We start from the raw sequence: 25,871 nt of genomic DNA, 5'->3' as shown, positions 1-25,871 counted from the left end.
GTTTGAGTATCTTTCACTTGGAATGAAGTGTGGAGAGAATGAAATCTATAAACAAGCCCAAGGCAAACGTGCCAGTCCTGGCCCCGCCCCCACTCATACCCACATGCTTAGTCCTTCCAGGTGTGGCCTGGGGGCTTCAGGGGCCTTCTAGGGTGTCCCGAGGTCAAAGCTGTTTTTATCAGGGCTCGTGCCCCCCGCAGCAGCCCGCGTTGGAGTTTTCCAGAGGCCTGGCGGGAGGAGCATGGCTGTTTTAGTCGTTAGTGCTGCTGTAACAAGATACCATGGGCTGGGGGCTTGTGAGCCGCAGAGTCACTTCTGAAGTTCTGCACGCTGGCGAGTCCGGGATCAAGAGCATTAGCAGATTCGAGGCCTGGTGTGGGTTTTGAGGGTGTCCTGCAAACCGCTTGGAGGACGATAGTGAAAACAGCCTCGGCCCCACCTTGACCTGAGGCTGGCGTCGGAGGCAGCTCCACTAGCCGGCAGGCAGAGGTCACGGCGGCACAGGAGCTCGGCAGACTCCCCTTCAGGCGGGCCGCTTCCTCCCCTCTCCCAGGGCTCGGTCCTGGAGCCTTCTTGTCACCAGTGCTGTTCCCCTCCCTGCTGACGTGGTCCACGCAAGGCCGGAGGAGCCCACGCACGAGCCACCGGCCGGCATCCCAGACTCACGGCTGAGCAAGAGGCGGACATAAATCCATGCTGCGTGGCCCCACTTAGGAAAGTTGGACACTTCCCTCAAGGCAGAAGAGCGTCGAAAGCCGGGTCACCAGGTGCCCTCCGGGGCAGTGGCTGAGGGGCATGGGGTGCTGGTTATGAGAGTTCACTCTGAAACCTGCCGTTCTGCTCTGGCTGCTTTTCTACACATGCCCTGTTGCAGCCCAGAGCGACAGACGCACGGCGTGTCCTTCCGGCACACGTTGGCACGGGACCACCCTCCCCACATCTGCCAGCTCAGATTCGGTGCATATGGGACAGCGCTTCTGCTTCACGTTCTCCGCTGTGCTCTGTGCCGTCGGGCCCGGTGGGGAAGGGGAGCATCAGCACCCACACGCTCGCTTGGCCCACCTTCCTGCAACCTCACATCCACGATGTGTTCCCTTCCTGTCTGGCCACGCCCCCTCCATCCCTCAGGTCGATGTACCTACCTGGCTCCCACCTCTGGCCATTCCAACCCTCCTGCTCCCCATTCTCTGCACCGTGGCCCTTCCCATTTGCTCACATGGCCTGGGCACCCCCATCATCCCCTCTGCCCCTGGAGGGGGCTATGCCCCTCAATACTCTATGTGATACCTCCTCCTCTTGATAACTTGGGGTTTCAGAGGCCACAAGATAAATACCTACAGGGAGTCATGTCTTGTGCCCGCTGAGCGTCCCCAGGGCCAGGCTCCAGCATTGGCCACTCGTCAGCTGAGGACGCAGGAGTGGGGAGTGTCCAGCCCACGCTCACAGCTTTCCAGACAGCAGCGTCCTCACAGAGGGTGGAGTTCTGCGTAGCGTTCCGGTGTCTGGACGGCCACAGTGTGCCACTGAGCTACTGAGGGACATCTTGGTTGCTTCCAAGTTTCGGCATTCATTGAGTAAAGCTGCTGTTAAAAAACCTTGTGCAAGTTTTTGTGTGGATACAAGCTTTCAACTCATTGGGCAGATACCAAGGGGTGAAACCGCTAGACTGTGTGGAGAGAATATATTTCGTTTTGAAGGAAGCAGCTCAGTGTCTTCCACCAGAGCCACCAGAGGCCCGGCGTTCAGCGTCCCAGCCAGAGGGAGGGCTCCGGCCGCTCCACGTCGTCGCCAGCGGGTGGCGCTGTCAGCGTTTTGGGTTTGGGACGTTATTTTTATTTTTTTCGAGATGGAGTCTTGCTCTGTCACCCAGGCTGGAGTGCAGTGGCGCCATCGCCACTCACTGCAACCTCTGACCCCTGGGTTCAGGTGATTCTCCTGCCTCAGCCTCCCAAGTAGCTGGGATTACAGGCTTGAGCCACCACGCCTGGCGAATTTTCGTGTTTTTAGTAGAGACGGGGTTTCACCATGTTGGTGAAGTGCTGCCGAGGAAAACGAGCACTGAGAAAAGGATCTCTCAGGAAGGCAGTCTTTACCTCCTGCAGAAAGGGTGCCCTCGCCAGCAGCCTTGCCACAGAGCACAGCCAACAGAGAGAGAGCAGACGCGTTTATCCCTTGTGTATTTGGGGTCGTCTTTCCTGCTGTGTCTGATCTCTGCTGGCTGGAGCCAGACCTCACAGTCTAAAACTGAATTCAATTGGCTAGTAACTTAACACTTTTCTAAACAGGTAAAAGCGATGGAGAACAAAAAAGAAGCCCAAATAAGGGAGGGGTGTAGGCTGCGAGCCGGGACCTGCCTGGAGCGTGCACAGCACAGATGTCCCGGTTAACGTACAAGGATGTACCACGTGCCTGTGAGCGCGTCTAGCAGCTGCGCAGGAGAGGGCTTGACAAAGAGCTAGAGCAGAAAGCAGGAAGGCTTTGAAGAAAGTCTCTAAAGAGACGATCATTTCTAACAGTTATTATTATTATTAAGAAGAAGGGAACCCTGGAAGAGGAGCTCCTCTGCTTCCCACAGGACTCGTGCTCCTCTCTGTTTGGCTCCAAACAGAGGTTTGTCATGCATTTGTGCAGAATTCTGATCTCAACCGCTGGCCTGGGTGGTGGGTGGGGTGGGCTTCCTACCAGCCTTGCTGGGTCCTCACGGACCTTCGTCCCTGCCTTGGCAGTCCCCATGTGGCTGTGGTTCCTGACTCCATGAAAGGTGGGGGGGGCAGTGCCTCGGGCCCCCCAGACCAGCTAGAGGACGGTCCCCAGCCCACAAGGCACAGGTGAGGCCCGGAGCTCACCGACCACTGGGGTTCTCGGCCACCTGCGGCTCCTCTGATCATTGATGTCTGGTGACAGCCAGTTTGTGTCTGAGTTAGGAGATAGAGCAGTTGCATGTGGATTAAGCTCCCCCTACATGTTCATTTTCTTCAGTAAGCTAATGAAATGTGAGAACTTCAGTGGGCTGTTGGATGAGTTTTATTTATGTGCTTATTTATTATGATGATGATGAGACAGAGTCTCGCTCTGTCTCCCAGGCTGGAGTGCAGTGGCTCGATCTTGGCTCACCAAAATCTCTGCCTCCCAGGTTCAAGTGATTCTCGTGCCTCAACCTCCCGAGTAGCTGGGATTACAGGCATGTGCCACCACGCCTGGCTAATTTTTTGTATTTTTAGTAGAGATGGATTTTCACCATGTTGGCCAGGCTGGTCTCAAACTACTGACCTCAACTGATCTGCCCGCCTCGGCCTCCCAGAGTGCTGGGATTACAGGCGTGAGCCACTGTGCCAGGCCTGTTTTTTTTTTTTTTTTTTTTTTTTCCCTTTTAGGTCTGTTACAGGAGATAGAAATTATTTAGGCAGATAGTGAGGGCAAAAGAGTCCTGGTAGACAGAACACCCCTTCTAACAAAAAGCAGCCCAGTAAATAATTTATTTTCTAATGAAGAACAGCCTGGAAGACAGAGCTGCAAACGTAGGTACGGAAGCTGGAAGCTTGCACAGAGGGCACCAGCAGCCGCGCGGATAGACGGGGCTACCTGAGTTTTCAGATTAAAAAACATCTGCCTTCTAGGAGCAGTGGTTCATGCCTGTAGTCCCAACACTTTGGGAGGCCGAGGCAGGAAGATCACTTGAGGCCAGAAGTTCAAGATGAGCCTGGGCCACATAGTGAGACCCCATCTCTACAAAAAATCTGAAAATTAGCTGAGGGTGTTGGTGCCTGCCTCTAGCCCCAGCGACTTGGGACGCTGTGGTAGGAGGATCGTCTGAGCCCAGGAGTTGAGGCTTCAGTGAGCTGTGATCACACCTCTGCACGCCAGCCTGGGCAACAGAGCAACACCCTGTCTCAAAACATAATAACAGTAATACTAAAGATAAAAACATTTTCAGTTTGCACGAAGTTCATCAGTTATCTGTATTGTGAATATTTTTCTCTCCGCGAATAGCTTGGCTTTTCCTTTTTCCCACTGGTACAGACATTTTTGACTTGTATAACATTGTTTATTGATTTTTTTCTTTTGTATTTGTACTTTTTATGTCCCTTTAAATAAATATATGCCTGGCTGGGCGCAGTGGCTCACGCCTGTAATCTCAGCACTTTGGGAGGCAGAGGCGGAGGCGGGTGGATCAGGAGGTCAGGAGATCAAGACTATCCCGGTTAACATGGTGAAACCACATCTAAAATACAAAAAAATTAGCCGGGCGTGGTGGCAGGTACCTGTGGTCCCAGCTACTCATGAGGCTGAGGCAGGAGAATCACTTGAACCCGGGAGGCGGAGGTTGCAGTGAGCCGAGATTGCACCACTGCTCTCCAGCCTGGGCGACAGAGCAAGACTCCGTCTCAAAAAAAAATAAAAGAAGTGTGTGTCTACCCCAAGATGGTGAAAATTTCTTCTGTTTTCTTCTAGAAGCTTCACAGTTTACCTCTGATGCTTAGATGATCCGTCTTGAATTGATGTTTGCGTGCAGCGAGGTGGGGCTGAGCTTCATTTTCCTGCACTTACGTCCCACGCGACTTGTTAAAGACTTTCCCTGCCTCGGGTCCTTGGAGATCAACAGGCCGCATTCCTGGGTCTGTCCCAGGCTCCCTTCTGCCCTGGCCTTGTCTGTCTGTCCTGACATATGCAGTAATGTTCTGGACTTCAACCTCTGGGCGTTAGGAGCAAGCCACGTTCCTGTATTTCCAGGGAGGAGCAGGGATACAGGAAGGCTGGGCTGGAGAAGGCCCAGGCCTTTGAGAGCAGCCTTGCATGAAGACCTTCTGCTCCCTCCTCCGGGCAGCCGGGCGGGGCACAGCTACCCCACGGGTGCACAAGGCACCTGGTGGCACAAGGCACTCTGAGGCAGCCACGTGGCCGGGGAACACTGGGGGCCGGCGGAGACCAGGAAGCTCCCTGCCAGGAGACCTCAGGGGGTCTGACCAAGCCTCGAGCTTTGGGGGTGCCGTGGAGGGCGGGCGGAGGAAGGCACAACCCCTAGCCAGGCCCTCCGTTGCCTCTGGGAGGCCCTTTAGACCCTGCAGCACCCACCCCCAGGCCTCCTGCTCAGGGCCTGGCCTGAGGGCTCCAGCAGGCTTCAGTTGGGGCAGAGATGAGAAGGGAGTGAGAAGGTGGCTCATCGCCTCTAACGATGTCGGGAAAAGCAGATGTCATCAGTTGTGGGCGTTTGAGAGTCAGTTTCTCCTGCGCAATCACAGCACAGCTCACTGCTGAGCCAGATGGTGGGGGGTCCCCTCCAACAACAGATCAGTCAGATTTTCAGCCAGTGCCAGCTGGGTGTGCTCCAGTGTAATTCTGATACCGTCTACCTGAAGACACCGTCCACCTAGAGACACCGTCCACACCTGGAGACATCGTCACCTAGCTGGAGACACCCTCTGCCGGAGGCACTGTCTGTCCTGAGGCATCGTCCTCTACCTGGAACCGTCACACAAGGCTGCCGCCCACTCCCAGCGCCCATCGCAAGCCCCAGGCCATGTCTTGCAATTGGGTGAGGTTCTTGCAGAACTCAGGGACACACGTTCACCCATTTGTTATAAAGGACATTACAAAGGACAGAGATTAAGAGATGCATAGGGGTGCCCTCCCGGAACCCGCACAGGTCTCAGCCCTTCCCCTTGCGGTGCCACGGAGGCTTCATCACACAGGCATGACCTGTTACATCACTGGCCCCAGTGATGGCCACTTTCGGCCCCCTCTCCTCTCCCCTGCCTGGAGGTTGGGGTGAGGCTGAAAGTCCCGCCTTCTAATCCTGTCGAGGTATTTCTAAGGACCAGCCCTGTCCCGGGGCGCCCTGCAGGCTGCCAGCCTTCGGTCAATATCAGCACACAAAAAGGCACGTGCCACTCTGGTGATTCCAGGGATTGCAGGGTTTTGTGCCAGGAAACAGGACGAAACCAAATGTATAAATGCATAAATTGCGACATCGCACAGCCCATGGTGGTGCCTGCGGAGCGGGCCGGGGAGAGAGCAGCTGGGAGGCCCTGGGGGGCGTGACCTGTCCTGGAACTAAACCCCCATCAGGTCCTTCTGGCATCCCCGCAAGGAGCCGGCGTGGCCCCCTGACCTTCTCCCAGGGGCTCATCTTGAAGGAGGCCCCCCAGCTGCGCTGTGCCCACAAGGCCAAGAGGCAGAGATGTGGAATCCACGCCATTCCGCCCCCACTGAGACCCCGGCACCACCTCTACTCGGGGCATGAGCTTTCGGCTGGTGGGAGGGTCCCTAGGAAGATGGGAACCGGCTGTTAAAGACCTGCTTAGGCCGGGCATGGTGGCTCACGCCTGTAATCCCAGCACTTTGGGAGGCCGAGGCGGGTGGATCACGAGGTCAAGAGATCGAGACCATCCCAGTCAACATAGTAAAACCCCGTCTCTACTAAAAATACAAAAAATTAGCTGGGCATGGTGGTGCGTGCCTGTAATCCCAGCCACTCAGGAGGCTGAGGCAGGAGAATTGCCTGAACCCAGGAGGCGGAGGTTGCGGTGAGCCGAGATCGCGCCATTGCACTCCAGCCTGGGTAACAAGAGCGAAACTGCGTCTCAAAAAAAAAAAAAAAAGACTACAGTGAGGCGAGATGTCGCCACTGCACTCCAGCCTGGGCAACAGAGCAAGACTCTCCCTCAAAAAAAAAAAAAAAAAAAAAAAAAGACCTGCTTAGGCAAGTGTTATACTCAGATGCTGCCAGTTCCTGCCCGAGAGCACGTGGCCCACAGTCACAGGTAAACTGAGGCCTGGCTCTAAACCCTGGGGGCCTCAACCTGCACTGTGACGGTGGGAGGGTGCCTGTGTTTCCCGAAGGGTTCGGGTGATGTGGGCAGCGGAGGGCGGCAGAAGGCAGGCTGACGCTGGGGGCCACAGAACCCACTGGCAGGGACGCTGGGTGAGGAGGGCCTGGAGGGCCGGGATGAGACGGCTGAGCGTGGGTCACACAGACACTGCCCACTTTGTAATTTGATATAGGTAATCTAAGCAGGTGTACGCAAAGGTTGCATGTGGCCAGACTCACCTGCATCGATCGTACTGGCCCACTGGCCGCTTCTGTTCCAGCCCGTGGTTGTGGCTGTGTGACGGTAAGACACGATCGCCCTTCACCCGTCACTTCGGGCTGTGCCACCTCAGAACACGACGCGGTCCACTACAGAACCAGGAAATCTGATACAACAGTATGGCTGATATTCAGCCCGAGGCAGCGTGTTGACTGACTGGCGTGCGTGTGTCACACTCAGCCTGTGTCAGGGCCGTTCCGGCCTCAGCGCAGCGCAGGAGCCAGGGAGCCACCACGGCAACCTGTGGGTTTTCGGTGCTCTGTGGACTCCAGGTGGTACCTTTTGTTTCTGTTTTGAGCTAAGAAGACGTGTGCAGATGTGAAAGGTGGACAGAAACAGGGCGTCCCCCTCCTGTCCTGGCCACACAGTCCTCATCTGTCTCCCAGGCTGGAGTCCAGTGGGGCCATCACAGCTCACAGAGCCTCAAACTCGTAGGCTCAAGGGATCCTCCCGTCTCAGCCTCCCAAAGTGCCAGGATTACAGGTGTGAGCCACCGCGCCCGGCCAACCTTCTAATTTGTAATGGCCTTAGAGTGTTTAATGGCACAGGGTGGAGACTGCCCACTGCGTAGACTCTTAGTGGCGGGCCCTGGGCACCCCAGTCTGCTGGGTTTAGAAGCAAGCTACCAGGAGCCACGGACAGGCACAGGTGTCCTCTGTGAGGAGCCTCTGCGGAGCCACTGGGGAAGGTGAGGAAGGCGTGTGGCCTGTGCCCCCGGCCTGCCTGGTTTCCAGGCGGTGCTGCCAATTTAGACTCTGTGGCGGAGTGCCCACAGTGTCAGAGAGGTGGACAGGTCATCATCTGGGTCTAGTGTGCATTTTCCTTATGAGAAGGTTGAGCATTTCACTCTGTTTACAGCAGTTTCTATTTCCACATTTTGTGAAATATTGATTTGCATCCTTTGCCCATTTTTCCTTTAGATTATAAATCTTTTTCTTAATTTATAGGATCTTTAAAATATACACTAGAGAGATTAGACTTTTTGATTTGAGTTGAATTTTGTTTTTAGTTTGTGGGAAGTAGAAAAGTTCCTTTTTAAAGTTTCCTTTCTTGTTAAGGAATAAGCGTGCTCATAACTTTGTGAAGCCCGATCCTCTGTGGCTGTTAGCCACGCCATGCTTACAGGCACGTAGCACAGTCTATGTCCTTGTACTTTAACCAAGATATCTGTGCTAAATCTGCTCACAGGCATGTCCCAGCTCTCCACTGCTTTTATCTGTTTAAAAAAATTTTAAGTTGTCAGCCAACCAAGTTTTAGTTAAATTGTGAGGTCTGGCTCCAGCCAGCAAAAATCAAACACAGCAGTAAGAACAGCCCCAAATGCGTAAGGAGCAAATTTGTCTGTTTTCCTTTATTCATTGCACTCTTGTGGCAGAGTGGCTGGTGAGAGTGCCCTTCCTGCAGTCCAGAAAGTAAGAACCGCGTGGCTGAAAATCCTTCGTCTCATGCTGACGTTTCCTTGAAGCCGCGAGCATTGATTCCAACAAGCTCACATGTGGGTTTTGACTCCTTTGACGGTGTTTTTTTCTCCATGTGAAACCGTGTCACTGTTGTGTCATTGAATTTGTCACTGTTGTGCTGGGAGATGTTCCATTAGTTCTCTAAGAAGAAAAACCCCAATACTCCAGGCGGCAGGTTTTGTGATTTCTGCCCCTCGGGGCCTGTGTGAGCCACCAGCCCTGTCCTTGAGCCTGGACAGGGAGCGGAGGCTCTGGCTCCGCCTGCCGGGACTGGGCCTCACTGGAAAGGCCTTTCCCGTCTCTAGACTCCTGAAAATCAGACACCTCTTGCCCGGGGTCTCCGGGCGCCTCTGCGGTTGGTGTCCTCCTGTGCGTGTCTGACTGTTTCACGTGGTGTAAGGTGCTGGGGAGAGACCTCCCCGCCCACTTTTGTTTCCAGGTGCTGCTAACTAGTTCTGATGATTTGTTGAAGGAACTGTCTGCCCTGATGCGTGACAGCTGATCTTTCTTTTCTTTCTTTCTTTTTTTGAAACAAAGTCTCATTCTGTCTCCCAGGCTGGAGTGCAATGGCTCCATCTCAGCTCACTGCAACCGCCACTTTCTCCTCCCACCTGGGTTGAAGGGATTCTCCTGCCTCAGCCTCCTGCGTAGCTGGGACTATGGGCTCGCGCCACCACGTCCAGCTGGATATATATTTATTTTTAGTAGAGATGGGGTTTCACCACGTTGGCCAGGCTGGTCTCAAACTCCTGACCTCAGGGGATCTGCCTGCCTCCACCTCCCACAGTGCTGGAATTACAGGCGTGAGCCACCGCGCCCGGCCAAGAGGCGATCTTTCATCCCTCACCAGACCCCTGTGTGTGATTTTGTGTCTGGACTCTGTCTGGCCCTGGGCCTGTGCGTCCACGCTGGGTTCAGTGTCTTTGCAGGGTGTGGCGGTGTTTAGTAGGCTGTGCCGGCACCTGCCGTGACAGCCTTTTATCCTAGGCTGGGTGTCGGGATTCAGCATGTAATCCAGCACTCTAGGAGGCCAAAGTGGGTGATTTCCTTGAGCCCAGGAGTTCAGGAGCAGTCGGGGCGAGACTGAGAAACCCCGTCTCTGAAAAACAGAAAAGACCCCAGATGAGCTAGGTGTGGTGATGTGCGCCTTGGTCCCGGCTGCTCGGGAGGCTGAGGTGGGCAGACTGCTTGAGCCAGAGGTGGAGGCTGCAGCGGCCTGGGACCCCTCACTGCACCCCCCCCGCCGGCCCGCAGAGCCTGCTGGCCAGTGTTCCCTGGTGATGCGATGCTTCTCCACGTGAACTTGAAAGCCAGCGTGTCCACCATGCGATCACGGGTTAACTCAGGAAGAATTACATCTTCGTGTGATGCTAAGTCTCTCCATCCAGGAACGTGGTGTTCTGCATGGATTCCCACAGCGTGTGTTCTGTGCACACAGAGTCTGCTTAGCCGGGCCCCTGGGGGCCGCCCTCTCTGAGGAGCTCCAACATGACTGGTCTGCAGAGAGGCTCCCTGATCACAGACGGGGCACCCAGCCCACCTCCCGAGGGAGTGGTGAGCCCCTGCCCGGCCCTCCCCACGGGGCGGTGGCCTTGGGTGGCGGCCTTGCCTCCTTGTTTTAAGGGCAGGGTAACTGTCACGGTTATCTTCTGCTGCAGAACACGTCGCCCCAGAGTTCAGTGGCTTAAAGCAACATTGATGTTTATTTTATTTTACTTTGTTTATTTATTTGTTTTGAGACAGAGTCTTGCTCCGTTGCCCAGGCTGGAGTGTGGTGGTGTGATGTCGGCTCACTGCAACCTCCACCTCCCTGGTTCAAGCCATTCTCCTCCCTCAGCCTTCCCAGTAGCTGGGCTTACAGGCACCCACCCCGACGCCCAGCTAATTAGACATTCATCTTAAACGACAAAAACATCTCACAGCTGGGCGTGGTCTAGGTGGGAAGGTCAGGCCTGGGTCTCCCTGAGGTGGCAGCAAGGCTGGGACTGCGGCTGTCTGTCACTGCAGGTGGCCTGGAGGCCTCAGCTCCCCACGGGGCCTCCCCGCAGGGCTGCTGAGGTCCCAGAGTCAGTCCAGAGAGCAAAGCCCAGGCGTGCTGACTCTGGGACCTGCGGCCACTTGGCCCTTCCTGTCATATCCTGGTTGGTGATGGTGGGAACAGGGGGGTGAGCCGCGTTGGGGCCACGGCAGGCCCTGCTTGTCAGGGGCCCCACGCTTCCAGGCCGGCGGTGCCTGGATTTCTCCGGGGCAAATGGTGGAGTCAACAGTTCCTCCTGCTGTCCAGGGCTCAGCAGGGTCTCACCCCTTCCGCCTGGCACACCATCAGGGGCTCTAGTGTGTGACAGGCTGGACGGAGGAGCGCGGGGCCCTGGGGGGAGTGGGAAAGGAGTCCCCTCACCTCCAGCTGCCTCCACCCCCAGCCACTTCTGCCTCCAACAGTGCTGGCCCTATAGGGAGGGGCGCCCTCTGCCCGCTGGCGCTTCCCGGGGTCCCCTCGCCTGGGGCCCAGCCGTCGTGGAGGCGGGGCAGGGCGAGGGCGGGGCGGGGCAGGGGGCCGTGAGGTAATTTCCGCGATTCGCGTCAGTGCCCGGGGCAGAATCGAAACCGAGAGCTAGCAGGGAGGCTTGGTGGGGCAGGCAGTTCCAGGAGGGTGAGCCCAGGAGGGAGAGCGCGGGCGTCCTCGGGCGGCTCCAGGAGGGTGAGCGCGGGCGTCCTGCGGCGGCTCCAGGAGTGTGAGCGTGGGGATCCTGGGGTGGCGGGGCCGGGGCACGGGCGTCCTCTGGCGGCTTCAGGAGGGTGAGCCCAAGGGTCTTGAGGTGACAGGGGCCGGGGGCACTGGGTCCAGGAGGGTGAGAGCGGCCGGGGGCGCCGGGGTTGGGAAGCCGCAGACCCCAGCCCTGGGCAGCCACCTTTGCCCTCGCATTAAGCCCCAGCCCTGGGTCTCCGCACTCACTGTCACATAGGAGTTTGGGGTCCCAGCTCTGGTCCTTTCTGGACGGCAGACTGCGATGTTTTCCTGGAGGGGTCCCAGGGGACGGCTGAGTTCTCATACTCAGGTCCGCCTCCAGTCCGTGCTCCAGTCTGCGGCTTTAAACTTCCTCTTGTGGCATCTCAGCTGTGGTGGGGACCCAGGCCCATCTCTTCCTGGCACCCTGAGCTCTGGTGGGCACTGTCCACCTCTGCAGGGTTGCACCCTCCTCTCTCTGAGGCCCCTGCCCAGGTGTTGGTGTGGGGTCTCTTCTCCTGGGGCCAGTGATCATTTAACAGAAAAGGAGGTGCTGCATCCTTAGAAGACTCGGGAGCCTGAGCCCTCAGGTGCACAGGAGCCTTGGCTGGGGCAGAGGGCTGAGGACTGCTGGGGGGCGGCACTGAGCTGAGGGCTCCGCCGCCCCACTCCAGGGGTCCACAGGCAGTCACCTGGGCTGGTTTAGGTGGGCACTGACACCCTTCAGGAGGGAGAGTCTGGCTGTGGCCGCATCAGTGGGCTCTGACCCCAACGGCTCCGCTTTGGTGTCAGGGTGGCGGAATCCAGCCCCTTGCCTGGAGGAGAGGCCGCGCTTCTGAGCTGGGCCTGGAGAAGATGTACCCGGCCTCAGTCTCACCTGCCCCTTCTGTCGCAGGCTTCGAACCGTGGCCAAAAGTCCCAGTGAACTGCGTGGACGCCTGAGCTCTGGAGCCTCCGACGCCACCCCGGCGTGCCAAGCTGCCATCCGAGGTGGCGCCTCCAGGGTCCAGCCTGCTGCCCGACGGTCCCGCGGCCGCCAGGGGGCCGTCCCTGGCCCGGCTGTGTGCCCTGGTGGACCTGCGTCTGGGTTGTTCCCGCTGCAGCAGGCGGCTCAATGAGAGCACGTACGTCCTCCATGGCGTGGAGCATGACTGCCCCGGCGAGATCCTGCTGGCCCGCCTCAAGCAGGCCCCAAAGAGCAAGGTCTGGCGCAGGGTGGGCTGCCGGCCGGCCTTCCCCAGGCCCCTGTGCTACAAGGTCTGCCGCTACTACAGCCCCGGCCTGGGCTGCCGGCGCCACCGGAACCGGTGCACCTTTGCCTGCAGCCGCGAGGAGGCCCTGGTCTGGACCTTTGAGCGCGAGCAGGGCCTCCAGCGCGTGTGGCTGAAGGCGGAGGTGCGGGGCGGCGGGGCCCAGGGAGGGGCGGGCGGGGTGGCCGAGACCATCCTCGCCGAGTTCGGCGGCCGCTTCGAGCTGCTCTGCTCCCGCTGCTTCAGGCACTGCCCGCCACGCATCCGTCGTGTGGACTCCCAGGGGCAGTGCCCTGAGCACGGAGCCTGCCCCTCCCTCCTGGCCCACGTGAGCACCGAGGGCCGCCACAGGCAGCAGTTTGTGGCAGTGAGGCCACGGCCTCGGGTCAGCCAGCCACCCGCCTTCTGCAGGTTTGTGGCGCGCGGGCAGCCATGCCGGCACGGGGAGTCCCGCTGCCAGTTTGCGCACAGCGCCGTGGAGATGGCCGTGTGGGAGGCCGAGCAGCTGGGCGGCCTCCAGCGGGGGGACCTGCTCACGCCCCCTGCCCCTGACGGTGATGGGCGTGTGGCCCCCCTCGGCCGGCTCCCCCGGGCCCAGCTATACTGCCCTGCCTGCTTGGTCACCTGTCACTCTCAGGAGGCCTTCGAGAACCACTGCGCCTCCCCAGAGCACGCACAGATGGTGGCCTTCGACCAGGCCGTGCCCTGGGAGCATCGCCCCCCGCCTCCGGGACTCTCCACGTTCAAGCTCTGCCCAAAGTAAGGAGCTGGGGGGGCACAAACCCACTGTGGGCAGAGCCAGGGGCTCCCAGGCTCGGTGAGCGGGGGGTCCTGCCGCCTGCGGTCTGCTCTGCATGACGGCTGAAACCACGTGGCCTCTAAGGACCTGGATAAGGAGCTGCTCCAGCTGGGCCTTGTCCTGGGGGCACCGGAGTGGGTGGGACGAGGCAAGCCCCTGCTCCCTGCAGAGGCCAGCGTTGGGCTCAGGAAGTCCCGGTCTTGAACTCAGCTTGGTGGCTGTGCCTGCGTGCAGCCCCGCTGACCTTCCTGTCCCCCAGGCCTGACCTCTGTGAATATGGGGACGCCTGCACCAATGCGCACTCGGCACAGGAGCTGCAGGAGTGGGTCCAGCGCACGAAGGCTGCGGAGCTGCGGGAACAGGCGGCCTGGCAGGACGGGCTGGTGCCCTATCAGGAACGGCTCCTGGCTGAGTACCAGCGCAGCAGCAGCGAGGTCCTTGTGGTAAGTGGGCCGTGGGAGTTGGGGGGGGCGCAGGGCCCGGCCTCCTGCTGAAGGTGGACTTCCACGCAGCTGGCAGAGACCCTCGAGGGAGTGCGTGTCACCTGCAACCAGCCCCTGATGCACCAGGCCCAGGAGCGGAAAGCCCAGTACAGCTGGACGTTTGCCGTCCACTCTGAGGTGAGCAGGGAGCAGCCCCCACTGGGCGGAGGGAGCCTGGGGAGGTGGTGACCTCAGCCCGGCTGGAAGCTGAGCGCCTGCATCATGGAGCTGATACCGAGGCCCCGCTGCTCCGCGCCCGTGTGACCTGGGAAGTCCCTTAGCCTCTGCCTCAGTCTCCTCACCTACAGACAGGGGGGTCGGGAGAGTCCCGCCGAGGAAGGTTACTCTACAGAGTATACTGGTTAAAACTAGGATTCGGCCGGGCGCCGTGGCTCACGCCTGTAATCCCAGCACTTTGGGAGGCCGAGACAGGTGGATCACCTGAGGTCAGGAGTTCAAGACCAGCCTGGCCAACATGGCAGAATCGTCTCCACTAAAAAAGTAAATATATATATTAGCCAGGCTTGGTAGTGCGTGCCTGTAGTCTGTCTACTTGGGGGTCTGAGGCGGGAGAACCACTTGAACCGCAGAAGTGGAGGCTGCAGTGAGCCATTGCACTCCAGCCCGGACGACAAGAACAAAACTGTCTCAGAAAAACAAAAACAAGGACTCACCAGGGTCTGGCACCGGGAGAGTGGGTGGGGAGGTCCCAAGCTGCCCACATCGCCCCACCAAACATCCACAGGGACCCCAGGAACGTTCAGGGACCCCCATTTTGCACAGGAAAAAACATTCAGACAGGCTGAGTGACCTGCTTGGGTTCTATCCAAGAAGTTGCAGGGCTGGGACCCGAACCCTGCATTTGGGCCACACTGGCCAGGCTGCCTCTCGGGAGGGTGGGTAGCGGTCCTGGGCCCCCCTCACTGTCTGGCCTCCTCTCCAGGAGCCCCTGCTGCACGTGGCCCTGCTGAAGCAGGAGCCCGGCGCCGACTTCTCCCTGGTGGCTCCCAGCCTCCCGACGGGCCAGCTCTACGCACGGGGCGAGCGCTTCCGCGTCCTTGGTTCCACCGCCGACTTCCAGGTGGGGGTGCGTGTGCAGGCCGCCTCCTTCGGCGCCTTTGAGCAATGGGTGGCCTTCGACTTTGGCCGCCGGCCGGTGCTGCTGCGAAAGTTGAGGCTGCAGCTGGGTCAGGGGCGTGGCCTGGGACCCTGCGAGGGTCGGGTGCTCGGCCACCCTGAGGAGCTGGAGCGCTGGCACTCCGGCAACCGCCATGTGGTTCCTGTCGTGGAGCGGACAGCCGAGCAGACGGCCCTGATGGCCAGGTACAAGGCGCCCGCCCTGGCCCTAGACTTCAGCAGCGGCGGCCTGGCCTCGGGCCCCATCTCGCCAGCCAACTATCGGCAGAGGATGCACCAGTTTCTCTACGAGGAGGAGGCAGCCCAGCAGCGGCTGGTGGCCAAGTGAGCTGGGGCCGGGGGCGGTGGGGGTGGCCAGGGCCTGGACTTGCAGCAGGGCTGGCGTCTGGGGGCCGTGAGCTGACCCGGGCCCTCCTGCCAGGCTGACCCTGCGGAGCCGGGTGTCCCTGAAGACAGCCCTGCAGACGCCAGCGCTGAACATGCTCTTTGCGCCTCCGGGAGCGCTGTACTGCGAGGTCCCCATCCCGTCCTCCCTGACGCCAGACACGGACCAGGGCTTCCTGCTGGGCCGGGCGGTCCGCACGGCTCTGGTGGCCCCCGTGCCCGCACCGGGCCACACAGTGTTCGAGGCGCAGCTGGAGAGGCAGGCCAGCTCTGAGCAGGCGCTGTGGCTGCTGCTTCCGGCCCGCTGCTGCTCGGCCCTGGGGCTGCAGCCCGAGACTCAGCTGGTCCTGGAGGTGCAGTTCCAGGTCGACCCGATGACCTTCCGCCTCTGGCACCAGGCAGTGGACACGCTGCCCGAGGTGCAGCTGGTGGTGCCCAACCTGCCCACCTGTGCCCTGCCCAGCCCTCGGTCCGTCCCATCCTTACAGCGTGGCAACCGCAAGCAGAAGCTGGCCGTGGCGCTCATCGCTGGCTGGGGTCCCAGGGATGGGAGGCGCGTCCCCCCGCTGCTCATCTACGGCCCCTTTGGCACCGGCAAGACCTACACGCTGGCCATGGCCTCCCTGGAAGTCATCCGGCAGCCTCAGACCAAGGTGCTCATCTGCACCCACACCAACAGGTAAGCCCCAGCCTGGCCTGTCCCCCGCCTCACCTGATTCCTGGCCCGATGGATGGGCCCATCTACACTGGGAAGGCAGTCACCCCGGATGTGCTCCTATCCTCTGACTCTGTGGGGCCCTCCCGTGGGCAGGCGGTCACCGCTGGACCTGCTCCAGTCCTCTGATCCTGTGGGGCCCTCCCCGTAGCTAGTGAGCCCTGGGCTTTTGCTTTATCAGGCCCAGCTCAGGCCTGGGGTGCTGGGTCTGCTGTCGGGTGAGGAGCTGGGTGCCTCTGCAGGGGCCCTGGGCCAAAGAGAGAGTCACAGGGAAAGTTGTGGCTTGGGCCACCCAGCATTTCCTGGAGGTGAGGCTCTTTTTTGTTTTTTATAGAAACACAGACTTTTGTCCCCACCATGAAGTTCCCCTTTGGTTGAAGTGGTTTCCTCGGGTCTTGGCCACAGCAGCTGCCCAGGCCGGGGCCTTCCCATCACTGCCAGGGGGAAGTGGGGATGTCCCGGGCTGATTTCTGCACTGAGGGCTCGGGGGGCCTGGGAGGGGCAGGCGTCTGCAGTGTGAGAAGGGCTGCTGGGGCTCCACCATGGCCTCTTGCCTTTCGGACTCCTGAGAGTGGGGGCAGCGGCGTTTGCTGCTCCCCCGACGACAGCTGGACAAGGGCTGTGCTGGGGCTGCTTGGCCGGGCACACAGCAGGTGCTTCGGCGGATGGTACTGAGGCCTCCAGCAAGAAGCTCACAAGCTCTGCCGTCCTGCAGCGCTGCCGACATCTACATCCGGGAGTACTTCCACAGCCACGCCGGCGGCGGCCACCCCGAGGCCACTCCTCTCCGTGTGATGTACACGGACCGGCCGCCAAGCCAGACAGACCCGGTGACCCTGAAGTACTGCTGCCTGACCGACGACCGCCGGGCCTTCCGCCCGCCCACGTCGGCAGAGCTGGAGCGGCACCGCCTGGTGGTCGCCACCACCTCCCAGGCCCGTGAGCTCCGGGTGCCAGTCGGCTTCTTCTCCCACATCCTCATCGATGAGGCGGCCCAGATGCTGGAGTGCGAGGCCCTCACCCCGCTGGCCTATGCCTCGAGCGGCACCCGCCTCGTGCTGGCGGGCGACCACATGCAGGTCACGCCCCGGCTGTTCAGCGTGGCCCGGGCCCGGGCGGCGGAGCGCACGCTGCTGCACCGCCTCTTCCTGCACTACCAGCAGGAGGCGCATGAGGTGGCGCGGCAGAGCCGCCTGGTCTTCCACGAGAACTACCGCTGCACCGAGGCCATTGTCAGCTTCGTCTCACGGCACTTCTACGTGGCCAAGGGCGACCCCATCCACGCCAGGGGAAAGGTCCCGCGCCACCCCCGACACTACCCGCTCATGTTCTGCCACGTGGCAGGCAGCCCCCAGCGGGACATGTCCATGGCGTCCTGGCTGAACCTGGCCGAGATCGCCCAGGCCGTGGAGAAGGTGCAGGAAGCCTACAACACCTGGCCCCCCTGCTGGGGCAGCCGCGAGCAGGGACGCATCTGCGTGGTTTCCCACGGGGCCCAGGTGAGCCTGGCTGACCGACGACTGTCCCTGACTGCATCCCTGCCAGGGGTGGGGGCTTGCTGGCTGACGGACGAGCCCCTGCCTCAGTTTCCCCATCTGTAAGGGGGCCCGAAGCATTAGCTTCCAGGGGCTGATGTGGGGCTCGGTCCCTGAGGTGTCTGGGGCTTGGCAGGGGTCCCTCTCCTTGTTGGGGGTGGCCGAGTGCTCCCTGCATCCGGCGCTCATCCCCCGCCCGGCTGCGTCTTCAGGTCAGCGCACTGAGGCAGGAGCTGAGGCGGCGGGACCTAGGCCAGGTGTCTGTGGGCAGCTTTGAGATCCTGCCAGGTGGGTGACCAGCGGGGCCCGGTGCTGCCAGCTGCTTCAGCAGGATGTCCCAGGGGTCTCGGCCCACTCCTCAGCCTGGCATCAGCAGGAGCGGGGCTGGTCCTGCCGTCCCATGCTCTCAGCCTGACCGTGTGCGTCCCCCTGCAGGGCGGGAGTTCCGAGTGGTGGTGCTGAGCACGGTGCACACCTGCCAGAGCCTGCTCAGCCCCGGCACCCCGGACCCCGGGTTCTTCACTGACGCCCGCGTGCTCAACACCGTCCTGACACGCGCCCAGTCCCAGCTGGTGGTGGTGGGGGACGCCGTGGCCCTCTGCTCTTGCGGGGCCTGTGGCAAGCTTTGGGAGAGCTTCATCCGTGAGTGCGTGGAACAGCACAGCGTCTGCCCTGAGGGCCTGTCCATGGAGCAGATTGAGCAGGGTGTGGCCCAGAGGCGGCGCTGGGCCCGCCGAGGCGCACAGGCTGGGGCCTCCAGGGTCTGGGAGGCTGCTGCGGAGCCGATGGGGGACCTGGCCAAGGAGCTGGCCGCTGTGGGGACAGCCACAGTGAAGGCAGAGCCAGCAGAGGGGGCTCTGAGCCCGGCGTCCCGTGGCCTCACGGCAACCACAGTGCAGATGGTGGCCGGGGCGGAGCCTGCAGGAGACGCAGGGAAGGAGGATGTGGAGCCCGGGGCTGGCGCAGCAGGAACTGCCGCTGTGGAGGGCGTGGAGTCCACGGAGCCAGAGGACGCAGAGGCTGACTTCTGGCCGCTGGATGGGGAGCTCAATGCTGACGACACCATCCTGCAGGAGCTTCTGGACGAGAGCCGGAAGGTGATGGTGACCGTCGGGGAGGACGGGCTGCTGGACACTGTCGCCATGCCCGAGTCCCCGCGCCAGGCCCGGCTGTACGAGAACCTGCCCCCGGGCACACTACGGAAGCTGCTGCGTTCGGCCCCGGGGCGGTACTGCCGCTGCACCTTCCTGCAGGAGACCTTCGAACGGGCCTCCGCCATCCCGCTGGACGACGCCCCCTCGGGCCCCATCCCAGTCAGAGGCCGCCTGGACTGCGGGATGGCCTTCTCCGGCGACGAGGTGCTGGTGGAGCTCCTCTCGGGCGACGGGGCCCCCGAGGGGCGGCTTCGGGGCCGTGTGGTGGGCGTGCTGAAGAGACGGCGGCGCGAGCTGGCGTTCGTGTGCCGCATGGATGCCTGGGACCCGCGCATCATGGTGCCCATCAACGGCTCCGTCACCAAGATCTTCGTGGCGGAGCTGAAGGACCCATCACAGGTGCCCATCTATAGCCTCCTCAAGGGCCGGCTGCAGCGTGTGGGGCTGGAGAGGCTCCCGGCCCAGGCCTGGCACCGCCGGCTCTTCTGGGTGCACATCGTCCTGTGGCGATCCGGCTTCTACTACCCGCTGGGCATCGTCCGGGAGGTGCTGCCCGAGGCCAGCACCTGGGAGCAGGGCCTCCGGATCCTTGGCCTGGAGTTCGGCCTGAGGACACCCCTGCTGGATCAGGCCGCGGCCGCCAAGGCGCTGCAGAAATACCACGCGGAGCTTGGCCGGGTTGCCGGCCGCCGAGAGGACTGCCGTGCCTTCCTGACATTCACCGTGGACCCCCAGGGCGCCCGCAACCTCGACGACGCCCTCAGCGTCCGGGACCTGGGCCCCAGGTGCGAGGTGGCCGTGCATATTGCCGACGTGGCCAGCTGCGTGCCCCGGGATGGGGCGCTGGACGTGGAGGCCCGAAGGCAGGGTGCAGTGTTCTACGCCCCCGACAGCGAGCCGGTGCCCATGCTGCCAGCCGGCCTCTGCCAGGACATACTGAGCCTCCTTCCGGGCCGGGACCGCCTGGCCCTCTCCCTGTTCCTCACTCTGGAGAAGGCCAGTGGCCAGCTGAAGAGTCTGCGCTTTGCGCCCTCCGTGGTCTGCTCCGACCGCCAGCTGTCCTACGAGGAGGCGGAGGAGGTGATCAGGCAGCACCAGGGCGCCGGCCACGAGCTGCCGGCCCGCCTGGACTCCGTGGACGCCTGCGTCGTGGCCGCGTGCTACTTCTCCCGGCAGCTGCGTCGCTGCCGCCTGCGGTCTGACCGCTTCTACGAGCAGCCGGACGAGGATAGCGTCCTGGGCTTCCGCGCGGCCCACCTCATGGTGCAGGAGTACATGATCCAGTTTAACAGGCTCGCGGCTGAGCTCCTGGTGGGCAGCGAGAGCACGCGGATGGTCACACCTCTGCGGAGGCAGCCAGCGCCCCGCGGCCAGCAGATGGAGGCCGTGCGTGAGAAGCACGGGGAGCGGGCGCCCCTGTCACTGCACCTCAGCCACCACCTGCGTGGCTGCGGCGGAGACGGTGGCCCCACCGACACGCGGCTGCCCCTCCTGGCCTCCCTCTGGAAGCAGGTCCAGTTTGCCGCCCGCACCCACGACTATGAGCAGATGGTGGACCTGATCGCCACAGACGACATGCACCCGTTCCTGGCTCCCGCGGGCCGCGACCTTCGCAAGGCCCTGGAGCGCTCGGCGTTTGTCCGCAGCGGCCGGGGGGGCGACGGGCAGCGGGGCGGCCACTACTCCCTACAGGTGGACTGGTACACCTGGGCCACCTCGCCCATCCGGAGGTACCTGGACGTGGTGTTGCAGCGGCAGATCCTCCAGGTGCTGGGCTGCGGGGGCTCTGCGTACTCTGCCAGGGACATCGACGGGCTGTGCCAGGACTTCGGCCTCCAGCACGCGCTGGCCCAGAGCTACCAGCGGCGGGCGCGCAGCCTGCACCTGGCCGCGCGGCTCAAGGCCCAGGCTCTCGACAAGCTGGGCTTTGTCGTGGACGTGGAGGCGGGATCCCGCTGCTTCCGACTGCTCTTCCCCGGCAACCGGGAGACGCTGCCCGATCCCTGCCCTGTCCCCTACGCCTCCCTGCAGCTGGCGGAGCAACCCCACGCCCTGGCGGGCCGGCCGGGCCTGCGGCTTCTGTGGCGGCGCCGTGTCTACTCCGTGCGGAGCTCCAGCCCTCCCTTGCCGCCGCCCGGCCCCGTGCTGGACCCACACACCTGGGCCGTCTCCGCGGCCCTGTGGAAACAGCTGCTGGTGCTGGTGGAGCAGCAGCGCTGGCCGGAGGCGGCTGCCCTCATCCAGAAGGGAGAGGAGCCCCGGCGGCGGGAGCTGGTGCAGGTGCAGCGGAGCCGCTGCGGCCACTTCCTGGAGGTGGCCCGGGAGCTGGGCAGCGGGGACACTCTGCAGGTGCAGCTGGGCGCCAGGCTGCAGCACGGCTTCCTGGTCCCAAGCCCGCAGCTCTGGACCGTAGCGCCCGGCTTCAGCCTCTGCCTGGAGCACGTGGAACGGCCTGGGGACTGCTTCTTGGGCCACACGTACCAGGCCCCACGGGACCGGTACCGCGACGCGGATGAGTACGCCTGCGTGTGGGAGCCGTTCTGCGCGCTGGAGTCGGTCACCGGCGCGGTCGCCGAGAATGACTCTGTCACGCTGCAGCACCTAAGCGTCTCCTGGGACGTGTCGCGGACGCTGCCGGGGCAGCTGCAGGGCACCTTCTGCCTGGAGGCCGCCTTCCTGGAGGAGAAGCATGTCGACATCAACTTCGGCGGCTGCTACCTCTGCATCCGGCTGGAGGGGCTGCGGGCATCCACGGCCAGCCCTCCCCCTGGGCCCCGCAGCCTCGGCCCCGGCCTGAGCGTCGACCCCGGCACCTACACCTGGGTGGCCCACGGGCTGACGGAGGACAGGGACCCGGAGCACCGGGCCGACCGGCAGGAGGCTCCTAGACGGGTGCACTTCTTCGTCCACAGCGTGAGCATGGAGAAGGTTCCAGAAGAGGTGCTGAGGCCGGGGACCCTGTTCACTGTCGAGCTGCTGCCCAAGCAGCTTCCTGATCTGTGAGTAGCTTCCACGGTCAAGGCGGGGCTGGGGGTGCCGCGCCGGGATCCTCCCTTCCAGGACAGGAACGTCGGGGCAGTAGCCCCGTTTCTGGGAGCCCCGCTGGTTTTCCAGTGTCTGCCTTCACCCCCAGCCGCAAGGAGGAAGCCGTGCGTGGGCTGGACGAGGCCTCCCCACTGGTCACCAGCATCGCCCTGGGCTGGCCCATCCCGCAGCCTGTCTACAGAGGTAGGCCTGCCCGGCCCCGCCGGCTTCCCCTCGGGCTCCGGGCCCCACCCTGCACCAGTGCTCAGGGAGGCTGCCCCTCTCAGCGATCCCCAGCAGGTTCCTGGAGCGCCAGACCTATGACATCCCTGGAGGCCGCCACAGGCTGAACCCCAGCCAGAACCGGGCTGTCAGGGAGGCTCTGGAGAAGCCTTTCATGGTCATCCAGGGCCCACCAGGTAGGGCCGACGCTGGGAGGCCGCAAGCTGCCTTGGGGCACAGGGAGCCCGGGGGTGGGCTATGATCTCCTGTTCATCGGCTGCAGGTACAGGGAAGACGGTCGTGGGCCTCCACATCGTGTTCTGGTTTCATAAATCAAACCAGGAGCAGGTGCAGCTCGGAGTTCCCCCAGGGGGGGAGAATCGGCTAGGGGGTCCCTGCATCTTGTACTGCGGCCCCTCCAACAAGTCGGTGGATGTCCTGGCAGGTGTGTGGGGTAGGCGGGGGGCCTGCAGGGTGCTGGCTCTCCGGGCAGGACTCACATCCCCCGACTGCCCCCAGGACTGCTCCTGAGAAAGCTGGAGCTGAAGCCCCTCCGCGTGTACAGCGAGCAGGCTGAGGCCACTGACTTCCCAGTGCCGCAAGTGGGCAGCAGGAGCCTGCTCAGGAAGAGCCCCCGGGAGGGGAGGCCCAAGCAGAGCCTCAGGTGCGCCCACTACCTTCCGGGCTTTAGTGGAGTGGGGCCGGGCTGTCCAGAGAGCTCTGCGTGGACGGGGCCCACGGAGCTCTGCCCTGCGTGGATGGGGCCCACGGAGCTCTGCCCTGCGTGGACGGGGCCCACGGAGCTCTGCCCTGCGTGGACGCGGCCCATGGAGCTCTGCCCTGCGTGGACGGGGCCCGTGGAGCTCTGCCTTGTGTGGACGGGGCTTACGGAGCTCTGCCCCCCAGGAGCATCACCCTGCACCACCGGATCCGGCAGGCTGCCAACCCGTACTCATCGGAAATCAAGGCCTTTGATGCCCGGCTGCAGAGAGGGGAAGTCTTCTCCAGGGAGGACCTGGCTTTGTAAGTGGCAGGGGCCGGGGGGTGGAGCTGCCCACAGCATGGCACTGCGGGGTGACAGGCAGTGTCCCCGTCAGGTACAAGAAGGTCCTGTGGAATGCTCGGAAGTTCGAGCTGGACCGGCACCAGGTCATCGTCTGCACATGCTGCTGCGCAGCCTCTGCCAGCCTGAAAACCCTAGACGTCAGGCAGATCCTTGTGGACGAGGCGGGCATGGCCACGGAGCCCGAAACCCTCATCCCCCTGGTGCAGTTCCCACAGGCCGAGAAGGTGGGTGGGGGTGTGTGGGTACCACAGGCAGGCGTCCCTGGCATGGTCTCCCACCCTGGGCGCCTGGTGTGTGCAGACGTGTCGTGTGCGGCTGGGGCACCTCTGGGTCTAGGAGTGCCAGGGCCTGGCCTGCCCGTTTCTTCAGGTGGTTCTTCTCGGAGACCACAAGCAGCTGCGGCCTGTGGTCAAGAACGAGCAGCTGCAAAATCTGGGTCTGGACCGGTCTCTGTTCGAGAGGTACCATGGGGACGCACACATGCTGGACACCCAATACCGCATGGTGAGCACCCCACTAAACCCCAGCCCACGTGCAGTGGACACCCAGTACCGTATGGTGAGGACCCCTCCCCACTCAGCCCCCAGCCCATGTGCAGCGGCTGGGGGCCACAGCCCGACTGTGTGGCAGGTTGGGCACCTCTGACCGGGCACACCCTTGCCTGCAGCATGAGGGCATCTGTGCCTTCCCTTCTGTGGCATTCTACAAGAGCAGGCTGAAGACGTGGCAGGGCCTGAGGCGGCCTCCCAGTGTTCTGGGCCACGCCGGCAAGGAGAGCTGCCCTGTCATCTTTGGCCACGTGCAGGGCCACGAGCGGAGGCTGCTGGTGTCCACAGATGAAGGGAATGAGAACTCCAAGGCCAACCTGGAGGAGGTGGCTGAGGTGGTGAGTGTCTGTGCCTGTGAGGCAGGGAAGGCTTCCTGGAGGAGGAAGGGACAGGAGAGGCACCAGGCTCCACTCCAACTGTCCCCTTGGCCCCTCAGGTCCGCATCACCAAGCAGCTGACCCTGGGGAGGACAGTGGAGCCCCAGGACCTCGCCGTCCTCACACCCTACAATGCGCAGGCCTCTGAGATCAGCAAGGCACTTCTGCGAGAGGGCATCACTGGGGTGGTCGTGTCTTCCATCACCAAGAGCCAGGGTGAGGCTGGGGGCTCTGGGGGGGGCCAGGAGGGTGAGCGCGGCAGCCACAGGGCCTCACCTCCTGTCCTGCAGGGAGCGAGTGGCGCTACGTGCTGGTGAGCACCGTCCGCACCTGTGCCAGGAGCGACCTGGACCAGCGGCCGACCAAGAGCTGGCTCAAGAAGTTCCTGGGCTTTGTTGTGGACCCCAACCAAGTGAACGTGGCCTTCACGCGGGCACAGGAGGGGCTCTGCCTGATCGGTGAGGGTGGGCTGGGCTCCTCCCTGGTGGACAAGCGGTGGGGGGGGCCGGGGCTGGGGCCAAGGAGCTGCCTGACTCCCGCCTGACTCCCGCCTGACTTCCACGCTCACAGGAGACCACCTCCTGCTCCGCTGCTGCCCGCGCTGGCGTAGCCTCCTGGACTTCTGTGAGGCTCAGCAGAGCCTTGTGCCCGCCAGCCAGGTGCGCGTCCGGAGAAGGCCAGCTGTGCCTTCCTGAAGAGCCCTCCCCACCAGCACCGTTCCAAGACTGGGAGGGAAAGGCCAGCACCCCTGCCCACCACCTTGCCACCTGCCTGTCTCCCTGGGGCGGAAGTGGGCACACTTGGGAGGAGGAAAGGGGATGGCCGGTCTCCACACCCCTGCTTCTCCTGGACATCGGGGACAGGACCGCCTCTCAGGGTGGCCAACAAGAGTTTCCTTGGGACCAGTGCAAAGAAGTTCTGCCTTCTCTGGGAAGTCTCAGAACCAGGAAGGAAACCCTGTGGAGACTGCCCTTTGACCTTTGGACACCATCTGTGATTACCCTGGATAATGTCTGTGGAGTTCAAGTTTATTTTCTGTTTAAATAAAGAGCCAGCATCTTGCCTGGCGCAGTGGCTCATGCCTGAATCACTCTGAGGCGGACAGATCACCTGAGGTCTGGAGTTCAAGACCAGCCTGGCCAGCAGGGTAAAACCCTGTCTCTACTAAAAATACAAAATTAGCTGGGCATGGTGGTGGGCACCTGTAATCCCAGCTACTTGTGAGCCTAAGGCAGGAGAATCACTGGAGGCGGAGGTTGCAGGGAGCCAGGATTGCACCACTGCACTCCAGCCTGGGCAACAGAATGAGATCCTGTCTCAAAAAAAAAAAAAAAAAAAAGCCAGTATCCTTTTTACTGGAACAGGGACTTCAACCCAAGCTCAGAGCAAGGAGGCCTCCCTGGCAGAGGGGGCCTTTTTCCCACCACCACTGCCTGCGTCCTTCAAGGGTTGCTGGAGGGCGGCCCAAAGCCAGGGTCCATGTCGCTGCACCCGGCCCTCCGAAACGTGAAAAGCAGTCCTGCCATCTTCCTGGGGGCTGTGCAGTGGGCTCGGGAGCCAGTACCAGGATGACACTCCACCAGGACAAGCCTTGCGGGACAGCTTGCTCAGCTGTGTCGGGTTCTCAGCCTTCCCCCCGGAGGGACCCGGCAACACCCACCTGCCCCAGGGCAGCTCTGCCCCTGCTGCCCCTCCAGTCCTGAAGGAGGGGTTGCCCCACCTTTTACATTCCAATTTTTATATCTTTGAATTATGTGATTAGATATTAATTTAATGATGAAGACCACTCTGAAAGCTCTTTTCACTTCGGCATGTTTGAGGCCTGGCTGGGGGGCAAAAGTGCATGGCGGCCGTGCGGTTGTGCTTGGGACACAGCGTGGAGGCTGTCCAGGGCCAGCTGCGGAG

At 62.1% G+C, this 25,871-nt stretch overlaps 1 protein-coding gene across 2 annotated transcripts; it reads left to right on the top strand.

Annotated features, from left to right (window-relative positions):
- Positions 1–12,216: 12,216 nt before the first annotated feature.
- Positions 12,217–25,034, top strand: HELZ2 (helicase with zinc finger 2). 2 transcript variants are annotated; one of them, XM_010343204.3, is made up of 19 exons: positions 12,217–13,282; positions 13,582–13,765; positions 13,835–13,942; positions 14,748–15,265; positions 15,363–16,004; positions 16,756–17,539; positions 17,788–17,863; positions 18,011–21,728; positions 21,863–21,957; positions 22,041–22,172; positions 22,259–22,420; positions 22,495–22,639; positions 22,882–22,998; positions 23,073–23,265; positions 23,411–23,545; positions 23,709–23,927; positions 24,026–24,182; positions 24,257–24,424; positions 24,537–25,034. In XM_010343204.3, the coding sequence occupies exons 1-19, from the start codon at positions 13,005–13,007 to the stop codon at positions 24,659–24,661; spliced, it is 7,956 nt and encodes a 2,651-aa protein (XP_010341506.1). In that variant the 5' UTR covers positions 12,217–13,004; the 3' UTR covers positions 24,662–25,034. The 2 variants fall into 2 exon arrangements, with proteins under 2 accessions (XP_010341506.1, XP_039335446.1); XM_039479512.2 differs by lacking the exons at positions 24,257–24,424; positions 24,537–25,034 and having other exon boundaries at positions 23,756–23,927; positions 24,026–24,114.
- The last annotated feature ends 837 nt before the right edge of the window (positions 25,035–25,871 follow it).

This window comes from Saimiri boliviensis, chromosome 9, assembly GCF_048565385.1.
Source record: "Saimiri boliviensis isolate mSaiBol1 chromosome 9, mSaiBol1.pri, whole genome shotgun sequence".
NCBI lineage: Eukaryota > Metazoa > Chordata > Mammalia > Primates > Cebidae > Saimiri > Saimiri boliviensis.
Note: the sequence above shows the minus strand (reverse complement) of the source record. Positions and strands in the feature narration are given on the sequence as shown.